Source organism: Vidua macroura, chromosome 4, assembly GCF_024509145.1.
Source record: "Vidua macroura isolate BioBank_ID:100142 chromosome 4, ASM2450914v1, whole genome shotgun sequence".
Classification (NCBI taxonomy): Eukaryota; Metazoa; Chordata; class Aves; order Passeriformes; family Viduidae; genus Vidua; species Vidua macroura.
The window spans coordinates 4321756-4336597 of NC_071574.1; the positions used below are offsets into that span (position 1 = coordinate 4321756).

General features: G+C 47.1%; 1 protein-coding gene across 1 annotated transcript in view; it reads right to left on the reverse strand.

Moving 5' to 3' along the window:
* Positions 1–3071: 3071 nt before the first annotated feature.
* The window catches only part of MAML3 (mastermind like transcriptional coactivator 3), a 241198-nt gene continuing 229427 nt past the window's right edge, over positions 3072–14842 (reverse strand). Inside the window, exons 3-5 of the mRNA XM_053976481.1 lie at positions 11692–11934; positions 9756–9843; positions 3072–7078 (exon numbers count right to left, since the gene is read on the reverse strand). Of these exons, the coding sequence (XP_053832456.1) occupies positions 6087–7078; positions 9756–9843; positions 11692–11934 (1323 nt within the window). The 3' untranslated portion in view covers positions 3072–6086. The remainder of the gene's footprint in view (positions 7079–9755; positions 9844–11691; positions 11935–14842) is intronic.

A 14842-nucleotide genomic window follows, 5' to 3' on the forward strand; every position in this document is an offset into this window, starting at 1 on the left:
ATGTGCTTTTTTAAAAATAAATAAATAACATGCCTGAACCCCAAAAAGATGATAAGCTACACGTGAATAAAACATCAGAGCTCTTTCCTAACAGCCCATTGCAATGTAAAATGCATGTTTTTTTTCCTGAGCTGTTTACACTTGCTCCTTTCCCTACACTCTTGGGAAAGTTAGTAAGACAGAATGTCGTGTTACATCTACACTTGCAATTAAATGTTCTCTTTCCATGTATACTATTGCAACCCCACAAACAAATGCCATAAACCAAAACCCAGTAATTTACTAAGTAATTTAGTTGCAACTGGCACTGCAAGCATCAGCCCATCTTACCCATTGTCCTTCAGTTTTGCCAATGCTTCTTTATCTTCCTGCACTGCTCTTCATGTCCCCCAGCTGTGCCTTCTGTTTTGTGCAAATGTAAAAAAACACTTCCATGCAATATGCTGCTGCAAGATCCCCATTTTCCAAGTATATCCAATCCCACTGCTGTATAAGCATATATGGAAACACTGCTTCAGAAAAATGTTTAAAGCTTCACTTGGCCCTAAGTGTCTACAAAGGACTTTTGGGTTTTATATTTTGGAATGTGCTTACAGCTCAACACATTCTTGTGGAAGTGAGGCCCTCCTTGGGCATGTCCCAGTCTTTACAGGAAACCTCCTGAAGACAAGCTGTGCCCAAAACACGACACTTGCAAAGAGGAGAGCCAGCACAGACAAAAAAGAAGACACAGATGCTCATGTTACAACTGGATGCACTGCATTGTTTCCCACCGAGACACAGATGGCTGGGGTGTGAGAAAGACTAGACAAACATTGCTGGATTCCCAGGGAATGACCACAGCTCTGGGAATCATAAAGTCGCAGTGAAAAGTAAACTGACTTTAAAACCAGTTTTCTGCCAGAAGAAGGGAAAAGTCATCGCTTACCACTGTGATCTCAAAGTACACCAGTGACCGATTTAAACTATGTAGAAGAACAGAGATGGAAGGCCATGCCTGTTTTGGCAGCTCCTAATAATTCAAATTATTTAGGAAATGCTGAATATACTCATGAGAGAGCCAGCAGGAAGAAATTTACCTTGTCATGCCTTTGAAGACATGATTTGGCCAAAAATGCTGCACATTTATAGTGGTGTTCAGTCAAATCTATATAATGAACATGTTTATTGTCTCTCCATAGTGTAGCGAGGTTGATAACCAGACCACAAGATAATTGAGACGTGGATTAGATTCATAATAACCCTTCATATTAAAAAGGTGGACATGTATGGGCACATGGCAGTGGGGCTGGAACGAGATAAATTTTAAGGTTCCTTCCAACCAAAGCTATCCTGTTGATTTTATTAAGTTAGCTCATGATAAAAAGACACAACCTAGTGCCTGCAGGTAGCAAAGGCTGAAATGGTATTGAAAACCATAAGATGAAACACGTACAAAGTTCCAAGACCTGAGTCCAACAATGTTTGTTGAGGCGAAAAGGACAGATCATGTTGGTGAACAGGCTGGAGCTGACACAGCTGCAGAAAGGGTGGCTCTCCATCACCTACCTTCAGGGAGAAAGTACATCAGGGCCAGATTTAACAACCACAGAAATCATCAGAAATGCTTCCACTAATTTTCTTTCCATGGGGTGAAATATGGAAAATCCACCTACCAACCTGCCAGTGATGCCTTCAGCCAGTCACAGTGTTGGAGGTTAGGCTTTATCCTTTTCTTTTTTCTTTGTCTCAGGGAATTTTCACCCATTTGTTACCTGAGAGATGATAACGATACTTAAGAGACAAAAGATGTGGCTGGGAGGAGGAGGGGGAAGGGTGCAGTTTGCTACTGTGGTTGTGGTGCCAGGCTGCTTTCAAACCTAGACACAGAGGCAGCAAGAAACACTGCTGCCAGAACCAAAATCAAGACAAAGGTCCAAACTACGTAACAGACTTGAAATACAGACTAGAGGAGGTCCAAAGGCCATCTACTGATTAAAATAGGTCCTTCTTTGCCTCTGAAATGATTCCAAGCTTACCTGTTGTAGTGCTTTGATGTGTTACTTCTTCTCTTCTCTTCTTCTCTTCTCTTCTCTTCTCTTCTCTTCTCTTCTCTTCTCTTCTCTTCTCTTCTCTTCTCTTCTCTTCTCTTCTCTTCTCTTCTCTTCTCTTCTCTTCTCTTCTCTTCTCTTCTCTTCTTTCTCTTCTCTTCTCTTTCTCTTCTCTTCTCTTCTCTCCTCTTCTCTCCGCTTCCTCTTCCTCTTCCTCTTCCTCTTCCTCTTCCTCTTCCTCTTCCTCTTCCTCTTCCTCTTCCTCTTCCTCTTCCTCTTCCTCTTCCTCTTCTCTTCATGTCGCTTCTCCTCGCCTCCCCTCCTCCCCCATGTATAGACAGGCCATACATGTTCAACAGATCTACGTGCAAGTTCCTAAAGGCTTCTGACAACACAATTCTCACACTGCTGTAGTGGTAGGTGATAGGGAATTGCTCTAATTGCTCTTTATCCTTCTCCAGTTTTCCTGTTTTCTCCAGCTTCTATGTCCAGCTACACATTTCCCTTCTTCCCCCCCAACCTTGTCTCCATCTTGTCTCCTCCCCTGGAAGCACCTCCCCACTCCCTATTTTTACTCCCAGCACAGAATAATCAGAAAAGGTTGGATCTGCCACCTCTAACAGACCCAATTAAGGACCAACTTCCCCGCAGCATCAGGCCTCTCCTCAGAGCACAGGGAGCTTTGGTAGCCCACCTTGCTGGAGAAAGGGGCAGTGTGGCAGAAGGTGGTGAAGCACGTCCCATCCAGCAGCTCATTACAGCAGTCTGGGCTCTGCTGGGGCCACCTGGGATGCTGGGATTCACTGGCTGCTGAACCTGCTGGAGCAAGAGGGGCATCCTGGGATGGGCCATACCCAGTCTGCTACTGCTGAGGTCTAACACTTGTAACTCCACCAGGTGCTTTGATGCCGCCATACAGAAAATCCAGGGCTGATTCAGACCTGCCTGCATGCAGCTTCCCTCCCCTCCATGGAAGATTGCTCACTGAGACGCAAGAGTGGGGCAAGACATGATCCATATACACCAGGTATATGACTCATATAACCATCTTTTATTTGTTTGGTTGTTTTTTTTGTTTTTGTTTTGTTTGTTCTTGTTTTGTTTCTTTTTCTTTAAAAGCAACATCAGGTATTTTTCTATGTTTTCAGACTCTGTACAGATCTTAAAAGGAAATAAGCAATGCTTAATGTACAAAGTAAAACCAGAAAACTAGAAAAATCTGAATAAAATGGAGCAAGTTGCTGTCAGGGATACAGTACAAATTAGTAATTAGATGTCATCTGAAGTGCAATGCCACTGCAGTAAGGATGAGTCAAGGAATGAAATAAAAATACTCTATTTTAAACAAACAGTATATATATATATTTATATATATATTTATATGTATATATTTTACAGATAGTAGACCCAGTGATATCTGTAGAATTGTAAAAACATATTTACAAATGACTTTTTTTAAAACATTACATATACATCAGCACCATAGTAAGAAAGGAAAAAAAACCAAAAAAACCCCAATCAACCCAAATCTAATAAAATCTGTTCTCTAGTACTTGATCCCAGTATGGAGTATTTGGAGGAAGCTTTACAAAGACAACAGAGACTCCTCTTGACCACCATTTATCATCAAGGCCTGTATCTCCCCGATGCACACCAGCTTGCATTGGCTGCTGTGAGGTGGGTGTGTGTTTCTGAATTCCCCTTTCCCACCTCCGTGTTGAGAGGTGAGCCCTGATCGCTCTCACCCAGGGCGTGGGGGCTGTGCTGTCCCCAGCACCGTCCCCTGCCCAGCAGGGTGGCTGCCCCCCCACCCCGTCACAGCTCTGTCACACATGCCTGTGCCCCATGCTCACGCTGACACACATGGAGCCACAGCACCCTGGTCCCTTCAGGGTGCTGCTTCTCCCAGAGTTTGCCTATCCCTTGCATTCTGACCAAGAGATGCTGACCCACAGGGTGAACCAAAAACTTTGGCTGGTGCTCCCTTTCTCTGAATTAGGGCCCAACCTGGCTCCTACTGATGGAGCAGGCATGCTAATCATGCTCATCATCCTCAGCAGGAGCTGGAATTGGCCCTTGTGCTGTATTTTGAAAAGGGGTCAGCTAAAAGAGATGTGATTAAAGCCATTTTTAAAAATGTAGCAGTCAGGGCAGGTTGGATTGATGGCTCACCTTTAGCACATTAAAAATACAGCTTGTCTTGCTGCATCACAGCATTTAGAACAGGTAATTCCCCCACTAGGCAAGCCCAGCAAGGGAAATTGCTTAAAAGGGAGCCTCAATGGCGCACTGAGATGGTTCCAGACTCATTTGCTCTCCCTCTTTAATGTGATGCATGTCTGTGCTCCATGGGGAAAGGCAGGACATGAAACTGCCAAGTGCCAAGGCCCTCAGCTTCCATGGAAGCCAGGGGCTCAGCATTTGGCATGGCTGGGCCCAGGGAGAACTGCACAAAAGGAGGTGATTAGGAGCTGGGGAATTGGGACTGGCACTAGAACACTGCTGCAGAGCACGACTCATGGCTCTCAGAGGCCAGCGCTAGGCCAGAGGGTGCTAAAGCTCTGGACTGTGGGTCATGTTAACGTTTTTATATGCATAACTATATAACCTGATAAGCAGCTCTCAGCTGAAAACACTGATAAGAGGTAATAGGTTCCAGAAAACAGCCTCCAACTGCAGTTTGAGAACCCTGCTGTATACACTCGGAATGGCTGGTGACTTCAGTGTTGTGTGAGATCTGTCACAGCTTCATCACAGGGCTGCTCAGCACTGGTCCAAACAGTGGAGATACTGATACATCCCTATTATCTAAAACCTTATTTGGGCAGATTCCATGTTTGTAATATCAATTATTTTACCCACTCATGAATGTTCTTTACGGTATTCCTTCACTGACTCCTGTTCTTCAAATACTGCAGTGAATTTTATTCCAGCAAACCAGAGAGATTAGACCAAACATCTGTTTAAAACTGAACATATCACATCAAGAGCCCAGACATCCTGAGGTAATATTACATGGCAAACCTGGGCTTTTCAAGAGGCGAGGAGAAAGTCTTCCTGTGTGCCAAACCCTCACTGTATGTTTTCTCATGCCTGTTTTCTCCTCCTTTGCCTGGCCCTTTGTGGCTTGCCTGAAAAAGAAAGTGCAGCCAGCTCAGCTCACTTTACACTGAAGGAACAGGAGGGGAAGGGAGTGAACTGAGAACACCCTGGGGAGGAAGGAGAGGGAGGGACCAGCTGAGGAGCTCTGCTAATGTCTCTTGGTACCTCTCAGCCCTTCAACACCCCATGCAGCTGGGCCATGCCAAGTGCTCTGACTTGCTAAGCACTATTTCAAGTCTCAAGGGGGCTAAACAGTTCATTAAGTTAACCCACCACTAGGCTGTCTCCAGCAGCAGTCACATAATCAATCTGCCCTCACAACACTGCCAGATTTATGTTCTTCTGCACTTGTAGTGGGGTTTATCACTCTGCAGTGAAAACAGTGACCTCCCTGTGGTTGTTTAGGTTTGCCATGTGAGTGTTGTGCATTCCCTTAGGACAGCCCATAGCCAGCTCCATCGGCCTGGCCATGGCTCTCCAAGACCTGCTTGCCCTTGGGGTTAAGCCCGTTTCTGACCAGGGCCTGTGCAATCGCCCCTGAATATCTGTAGGCTTTGCTCCCTGCTCTTCCATCTGCTCCCCTGGCAGCTGCAATGTGCACAGTCATATGAGGTGGGAGATACCAGGACCACCCCTCACTACTGTGCAATCAGCTGGCTTTTCCAGTTTCTCCATTCTGCCTCACACACACGCTGAGTGGGCACTGCCACGCAGCAGAGATTGCTTGGTGACAGTTTTGGGATGCTGATGTTTTCATCGTCCCCTGAATCTTCCAAAGTTGGCTACAGATCAGCTCGGTTTGCACAATTAAAAACAAAAGAAAACAAAGTAACCCCAAACCAACTCAACACAAACAAAAACCAACAATCCAGGGATGAGGAGAACATCTGACTCTCTCTTTGCTTGTTCAAACGTAACAAAACGTAACCAAAGCTCCAGACTATACAATCCCATTCACTGGGGGTTTCCAAACAACTCATCAAGTTCTTGAATCCACTCATCCCCTGGTCCGCTCTTAATAATGGAGTCCACAAGGTCTGTGCCCTCTGCTAAACTGGAGAATGACCCCCCTGCTCCTCCATTACTGTAGTTGTAAGACATGTCCTGAGTGGGATTCCTCTCATAGGCCTGACCTTGGCTGCTCTGAGCAAAGGTACCACCTGGCATTTGCTGCGTTGGGGGCTGATTGAAGCCTGACATGGCAGGCACCCCTGGGCTTATTCCTGGCATCACCATCGGCCTGGCCTGGCTGCCTGCCTGTTGCCCAGGTAGTGGTTGCAGCAACTGTCTCCCCAGCGCTGGGTTCACGGCTCTCACTGTCCCACTTGTGTCCACAACTGTCTGATTGAGCCCCTGTGGGAAGTGCTGCTTGGACAGCCGTGGCTGCCCAGATGGCATCGCATACGTGGTGCCGTTGTTGAAGGGCCCCATTTCACCACTAGTCCTTCCAGGTATGCCTTGCAAGCCTCGCTGCTGCCAGTTCTGCGTTCCTTGAGGGACAGTCCCCATCAGGTTTTGAAGTCGTGGTGCTTGTGGCCTTGGCAACACCTGGCCCACAGGTCCTTTCATCTGCTGCTGATGCTGGGGAAGAGCAGAGTTTACCAGCATGTTCTGACCAAAATTGCCAACCATTCCCACTGCTTGTCCAGAGGCAGGCTGCCTCGTTCCCTGGCCCGTGCTCTGTGCCATGTTCATGCCACTTTGGTTTGGGTGCTGCAACATTTGGCTCATGCCTGTGCTCATGCTGTACATTCCTGGCTGGCTGGAAGAGGCGTTGCTGTAAGGAGTCATGGCCATATCCGACTGGCCCGCAGCGGTGAGCAGCGTGCTCGGGGTCTGGGAGGGACCCATGGCCATCATGCTCGCGTTCTGGGCCATCATTCGGGATGTTCTCATGCTCTGGAGCGCTACCTGGTTTCTCACAGCCACTATATCCTGGGGTGAACCTGCGCCACAAAGAGAGGAAGGTAAGAAAAAGCCCACAACCCTGTAAATCTTAATTAACACGCTTTTCCCTAAGAGAGAATCTGTAGGAGCATCCTCAGCAGCACTTATCTTCTTCAGCTACACCTAATTCAGCTTCTAGCAAGCAAATGGAAAAACTTCCACTGGTCTTCTTCATTAGCAGCAAAGCAGCTGAACTTCAGTTTACCATTTGAAGCTCTCCTTTAAATATCTCCATTGTCTTTCAAAAGTAAGCCTTGAAAATGGAAATGTCAGTCTCAGAAGGCCAATCAATTCTTTTAATGACTCAGGAGGCATTAATGAATGGATTTTCTATAGCATTGCTGCTGATTAATTCTATGGAAAGAAGAAAAACCAGGTTTTTGTGGACATTTAAAGCAGGGAGAGTGTATTAGTGAATCGATACTATAAGCACATTTTACTTCACCTTAGGCCAGTGACGGGAACCCAGAAAATCCTAGCCTTGTTAAATTCCACACTGTGACAGATAACTTAACCATGCTTGTGTCTTACTTTCAGGGGTAGGGGGGAGCTATTGATTTCTGGGAAGCCAATATGCTTCTATACTTGCTATCTTTAAATAAAGACAATTACCTGGAGCTCAGATTATGCCATGGGTTCGTTGTGGATTTGAGTCACCACCAAATACAACAGTCAGATTTGAGTCACTAACTAAATAGTCAAATTCTTCAGATTTGAGTCGCTGACTAAATACAACATGGCAGGTGAAGCTCAGAGTGGATAAGGCACACAATTGCTCCAGGCTCAAATGTTATTAAAGGCCAGGTGTAAATATAAAATCATTGCTTAAGAGTTCAGAACTGTACAACAGAATCTGAATGTTCTTAAATCAGCCCCTATTTGTTGTCCCTCAGTGGCAGACAACATCCCTGAATATCCGTGGGGAGAGGAGACACTGGTCCCTGTTATCGGCATTGGCTTGGTTTCCATGAGAAACAGGTGGATAAAGGAAGCAACATTTCTATACGTGTAATTCTATTACAGAGGATGGCTACAACTCCATTTTCTGCGGCACCACAAGCTTCTGGTGGGTGCTTTTAGCTCCAGCACACAGCTAAATGAAACATTTTGTAGCATGAAGTGAGACCATCTGGATCTCACTGGAACAGGCCACATGTAGTGGCAGCTTTTACTTTATTCATGCTATCAAACTGCTTTCTTAATGATTGGCAGTGGGGTTCCCTTGATTTTTCTTAACTTAGATCAGCTCCTTTCATGATTAGAAAGTCTTTTTATGATTACTCCAGCAAGTGCTTAAGACACAGATAATGTTAAAATCTTAATGCATCTTTAGCTATTTTTTTAATTGAAAATGGCAGTTGAAAAGCTCCAAAGGAGTCACTAACAGCAAGTGGTTCACATACTACTTTTGTTAGCTACTGTACATGGCATAAGTGACAGGAGATCAGACAAGGAGTAGTTAAAAGAGAGATGCAACAGATTTCAAGGTTTTAGGCCACCTTCTGGTCTCATTTACACATAACCTACTGCACTGGATTACATTCATGTGACTGAAAGGGAAGAAATGGTGAACTATTTAAATTAGTTCATTTATGAAAATGAATTCCTTGCTCTGTCAGATTAGCCTCAGCTCTTCTCCCTTTATTTTAAATAATACATACAAAGGCAGTGTTTCAAAGAAGCATGAATGCAGAGAGTGTATGTGTGCATCTGAGCTGTGCACACACACTTCTTGATTTTGGAAATGAATTATTGGGGGAAAAAGTAATTTCATACAGAACTTATGGTGCCAAAGAAAAAAATGAGGAGGTGATTAGAAGAAGCCACCCTGATATATGCCAGCAGAAGATGTGGATGCCTGTTCACATCCTGGGAACCAGAATGGCAATGTGAAATGTCCAGAACTGCCTCCCTGGTTTTCTGTTGCATCTACATGATATTATCATGAATATACAGCATAAGTGTGTTTGTTCATTTCATGTCTGTACAGAAATCATGGTTAGTGAAGACATTCAGCTGATGCTTTTCACTTAAAAAGCTCAGAATTAACTTATTTTCCTAAGCCAAGATGAGTGCACTTACATTCTTCAGTTGGGAGCACATCAAAATAATACTTATGCTTTTTTTGAGGTCATTGAAAAAAAAAATCTCTATTTACATCTCAGATATTTGACTGTGTTTCCCACACCTGACATTTATCAGTCCCTTCTCCAGGTAACGATGACCCCTCTTTTTAATTCTCTGCTTATCGAATTAGATAAAGCGAGGAATGAAAGAGGGGCAAAACCAAGATACAGTCAGAAATGCTAGCAGGAAAAAAACCTCATAAGAGTAGAGCTCAATCCATGAATGAATCCATGACATCTGGATGTCAAAGAGGCAAAACAAATGTAAAAAAAAAAAGGGAAAAAAAAGGGGAAAAAAAGGAAAAAATTAAAAAAAAAAAAGAAAAAGCAAGCAATTTTCACTGAAGCGAGCAAAAAGGAAAATATAAACTTAACTGAATATGCAAACTTGGGCATTCCTCTTTGGTAAAATATGTGGTGCGTGCAACAGCCTGTATTCCTCTTCTGCTACACTGCTTAAAACCCAGTAGTCACAAACTGCACAAGCTTTCATACATTTGCTATCTTTAGGGCATTGACTCCAAAACAGGAAAAACAATTTGACTTTTACCTTGGAATTGATTGACCTGTTGCACTGGATATGGGCTTCGCTGTTGATGCAGATGCTGCCGAGGCAAATGTGACTGCTGCTGCATCTGCTGAAAATGAAGGACAGAAAGAAAGCAGAAGAGAAAGAGATGATTAATTAATTAATGGGCTGGTGGCAAAACTGCAGAACTTGCAGTGGTTTTTATCTGGTGAGGTGTTCTGGAGAGACAGGCAGAGTCATCTGGAAAGTCCTCCTCAGAGCACTGGGGCTACTCAGTCCTGCCTGGTCCAGAGGCTTGTGTTCATGGTGCAAGACTGCTCCACATCTGCATTTATAACACTCAGCTGCAAGGATTACTGCATCCTGACCCAAGCACTGCAGCCTTGGAACATTCCTGAGCCAAAGCAGAAATGGATTACTAAGGCGCATTTCCACTTGTGCTTCAGCGAATGATATTTGAGGAGTGGTGACTGCAAAATGCTCCCTTGATCCAGACCACGTTGATCCTCTGTGGTTGTTTTCTACGAATACTTGTGAATATTTTAAAACAGAATCAAGGGCTGATTATAAAAACAGAGCTTTCAGATGCTACAGTGTACTCAGCTAAGGGCTGAAAGGGCATGTCTGGGAACATCACCTGCAGCTGTATGAATACTGTGTCCAAAACCAATGATGTGTAACAAAGGTCTGAGAATGGCAGAGATAGGAAAGAAGCTAAGAGCCTGAGGACTGTGACTTTACCGTTTTTTATCTCTGAAAAGTGTGTCAGCACACTTGACAGCCTCGGCTTGGTGGCCTTTTAACCCTTTTAGGCTTGCCTTCAGCATCCAAGTCACTTACTGGCTCTTGGCTTCAAGCATTTGAATTGGCCCAATCCATGAGATGCATTACTGCATCCTCACTCTCATGCACTTGTTCACGCTTGAATCAGTTCAGGCATCTTTATCCTAAATAATTCTAGGAGCATCCTTTCTGTTCACTGAGAGTACATTTTTCTGTTTCTCAGGAGCAATAAGAGAAAGGGGGGGGGGGGGGGGATGCAATCTGAATTTCTGTGGTTACATGGCATGCATGTGTTCTAACACAAATTTAAGCAGATGGTCTTAAGCTGTTTTTCCTTAGCAAGAGAGGAGAAGCGAAGCTTAAAGCAACTGCTGACCTACCAGAGCATTATCTAAGTAACATTAGGGAGCTGCAACTTCCAACTTGGGTATGATCTTGTAGGAACTCAACAGTGTGACTTTCCAATGGCTTTTTCTTGGGCTGCTTTAAAACGACACCTGAATTAAGCACACACCACTGTTCAGAGTGCATAATTTGACATCCATATTGCAAAGCCCAGGAGTTCAGGAACCCAGGTTATAGCTCCAACGCAGCTCTTCCACATTGCCACTGCTAGAGGTGGTTTTACTGTTCTCCCACTTCGGTCTCTGGTTCTCCCCTTGCTGCTGTCTCTCCCTTGTATGATCTAATTGCTTCTACTGACACTCAATAAACCGGATCAAGGAATTGTTCTGGGTAAATAGTAACATTTTCTCTTTGCTAAGTCTTCTTGTAACCCATGTCCATTCTTTGTCCCAGATCACTGTGCAGCTGTGCACATATTTTGCACATTTTGCCAATGCAAGACCACAATTAGAGCTAGGGGAGAGGACCTGTGACCGTAACTGCAGCCGAGTCTGCTTCTGCTGGACTAAATGCACCATTAGATGCCAGGTTAAGAGCAAACTTTTCCAGTGCCTAAAATCCAACGTGGCTATTGGAAACACGGGTAACACTTGCCAAGCTAATGGTAGGACTGAAACAGTTGCCTCTTCTTTGACAACCACTGCTGAAATACCCTGACAGGATGCACGGAGAGAGAGAATTCCCAAATCTAGAAGGAAGGGCTGCTGCTGCACTGTCTGTAGTGCTCATGCTCGTCCCAGCACGCGCTGGAGACAGATGGGTACTGTACCTGCTCCGCTAAGATCTGCTGCTGCTGCTGCTGCCTCTGCTCTCGGAGAAACTGTTGCTTCTGCTGCTCCATCACATGGAGCTGCGCTCTCTGCTCGATCAGCATCTGCTTCATGATGGCTGCCTGGGGCTGGCTCCCAAGGAAGTGCCCCCCGGAGCCGGTGCCTGCGACTACGCTGCTGGAGCCGGCCGGCACAGAAGGCGGCATGGGCCCCGCGGGCCGCGACAATCCCACCTGGTGCTCCTGTGCAAAGAGAGAGGGAATGCCTTGTTACTGGGTACCCCACAGGCCAGGGAAATCGCAGCTCACCAAGGAGGCACAGAGCCCGTGGGTGAAGCCTGGAGCTTGGAGAAAGACTGAGCCATGGACTACTCCCCACAGGGAATAGGTTCCTCTTTTATCCTGGAATTCAAAGCCCCTCAGGTAAAGCAGGAGCGCTTGATAATTAATTATTAGTGAAACAATGAAGTTGTGAGCTAAGCTTTTTCATGCTTCAGAGTAATGTTTTTCTAAACTTTTTCTCCCTTCTCAAGGAGATAAGTACATTTTCCTTTCTGTTTTCCTCTCTTCATAACAGCAATTTAACATAGCCCCCTGGATTGAGGAGCCAAGGTGTTAGGTGCACCCAATGAACAGTGGGAGCTGGCAGCACTAATTCTTCTCCAGAACCTCAGGATTTAACTCTGTTCTGCGTTTATTCAAGACTTCCATCCTGCAGCACTGGACCAGTGCGTGGGTCTGGAAGGAATCAGGGCAAGCGTCTTCCCTGCACACCCCCCACTCTCTCTCCGTGTTCTAAATCCAACTTTGCTGCCTTTTAGTGCTGGGAAAAGCACCGACCAAAGGCGGGGAGGGAAACCCCACCCCGCGTCGCGGTGGAAGGACGGGATTAGGGTCGGGCTGAGGTGGATCCATCCCCTCAGGGATGAGGGTCGGGCTGAGGTGGATCCCCCCAGGGATTAGGGTCGGGCTCAGGTGGATCCATCCCCTCAGGGATTAGGGTCGGGCTGAGGTGGATCCCCCCAGGGATTAGGGTCGGACTCAGGTGGATCCATCCCCTCAGGGATTAGGGTCGGGCTGAGGTGGATCCCCTCAGGGATGAGGGTCAGGCTCAGGTGGATCCATCCCCTCAGGGATGAGGGGTCAGGCTCAGGTGGATCCATCCCCTCAGGGATAACGGTTGGGCTTAGGTGGATCCATCGCCTCAGGGATGAGGGTCAGGCTCAGGTGGATCCCCTCAGGGATGAGGGTCGGGCTCAGGTGGATCCATCCCCTCAGGGATGAGGGTCGGGCTCAGGTGGATCCATCCCCCCAGGGATGAGGGTCGGGCTCAGGTGGATCCATCCCCTCAGGGATTAGGGTCGGGCTCAGGTGGATCCATCCCCTCAGGGATCAGGGCCGGGCTCAGGTGGATCCATCCCCCCAGGGATTAGGGCCGGGCCCAGCGGAGCCCTCCCGGCGCTGCCGCTGCCGGCAGGTGGCGCTGCTCCCCCGCGGCCCGGCCCGGGCTGAGCCGAGCGGGGCCGGCCTCCTCCCGGGGCCTCCGGGGAACATTCCCGGCCCTCGGCTGCGGTCCCGGGGCCGCCACCGCCCAGCCCGAGGCTGTCCCGCGGCCCGGCCCGGGCGGAGCAGAGCACAGGGCCGGTCGCTTCCCGGGGCCCCCGGGGAGCATTCCCGGCACTCGGCTGCGGTCCCGCGGCCAGGGCAAGCGGGACTCCCTAGGGGCCCGGCTCGGCACCACGCCGCCCTTGGTGCCGTATTTGAAAACCAGCGACTGCGTGCCCTGTCCCTATCTCGGGTGTTAAGAGCCCGTAGAACCTCTTTAATCGATGAATAGAGACGACAGGTCCTTATTCAAAACCACCGACATGCTGGAAAGGACCTGTATCACTTTAGCATCCTTTGTTCAAAAACCTGCCAGGGTGAGGTTCAGATTCACCTGCCCCACGTTTGAGTTTTGAGTTATGTCAGTCACTGTGTGATCTGGGCGTACAGAAAGGTCATCTTGCAGCACCCACCCCAACCCAGTCAGGGAAAGGGTTAAGTTCAATGCTGGAGTGTAGCTTGGGAAATGAGGGTCAGCCCTTCTGCATAAAGGTCAGATTTTCAAGGACCCTCCTGTAGAAATAACAAATACAATTTGTATTTGTTATCATCTCCACTTTTCACAGATACTCCCTGAAGGGCTCTGTTGAAAGGCAGCTCTCCAATATTTATGTTCTTCCCCCTTTTAACATCTGTATTGGTTTGAAAGTTCTCTCCCTGTTCCTCTTTCCACTTCTCCTCCAGTCCCATCGCCCACTGCACTTTGCACTTTACAACCTGGTCAAGCACGGTCCCTGCAGCATCCTAAGGGCCAGGGCTGCAGCAGTGGCTGGGTCTCCCCCAAGCTGGGGTCAAGGAATCACTAAGGATCCCTCAGCTGCCCCTGCACCGACCCCTTCACCCACCCCTGTCGCTGAGCTCCTGCTTTCTTTGCTTTGGGGGGGGGGACACGCACATTTATTGGTTGTCTCCAGCAGAGCTGATGGCAAAAGCCTTTTTCTACCACCCCCTGGCCCTCCCCCGGCTTCTGATGAAGTCATCAAGCTACCAATTGCATAACTGATGCACAGGACTATCCTGTGTTATACTGGGATAACGGCCAACTGCTTCCATTTATAGACAAAAGCAAGGCCACGCTGCCAGATAATGGAGCCTTTGCTGCAGCCACTACAAGATGAAGAAAAAGGAGGGGGGGGAAACCCCAGGAGCCGAAGGGCATGCTGTGACATCCCTTGGAGCTTCCTCTGCGAGCTTCAGTGCACAGCTGCCTTTGGGGCTGCAGCCCAAGTCCTCACTGAATTGCCTTAAAAAAAAAAAAAATAATCTTCCTACAGAACTCCTGTCCTGGCTCCTAATGCACACATAGGTATAGCTGAGGGACACACTCACCCCATGCAGAAAGCGCTCCATTTTCTGATGAATTATGTTATAAATTAATTCTGGAGTTTAAAAGGAAGAAAGTTTTGAAAGGAGCCCCACCAGGTGACGTGAGCCCGGTGAACTGTGCAGCAGCTGAAGGAAATAAGAAGATTAGCACACAGGTGTCACTTCCAGTGTTGTGTGTTTAGTAATTTCGAGGCACATCATGAAAACTTCCTGTTTCTGT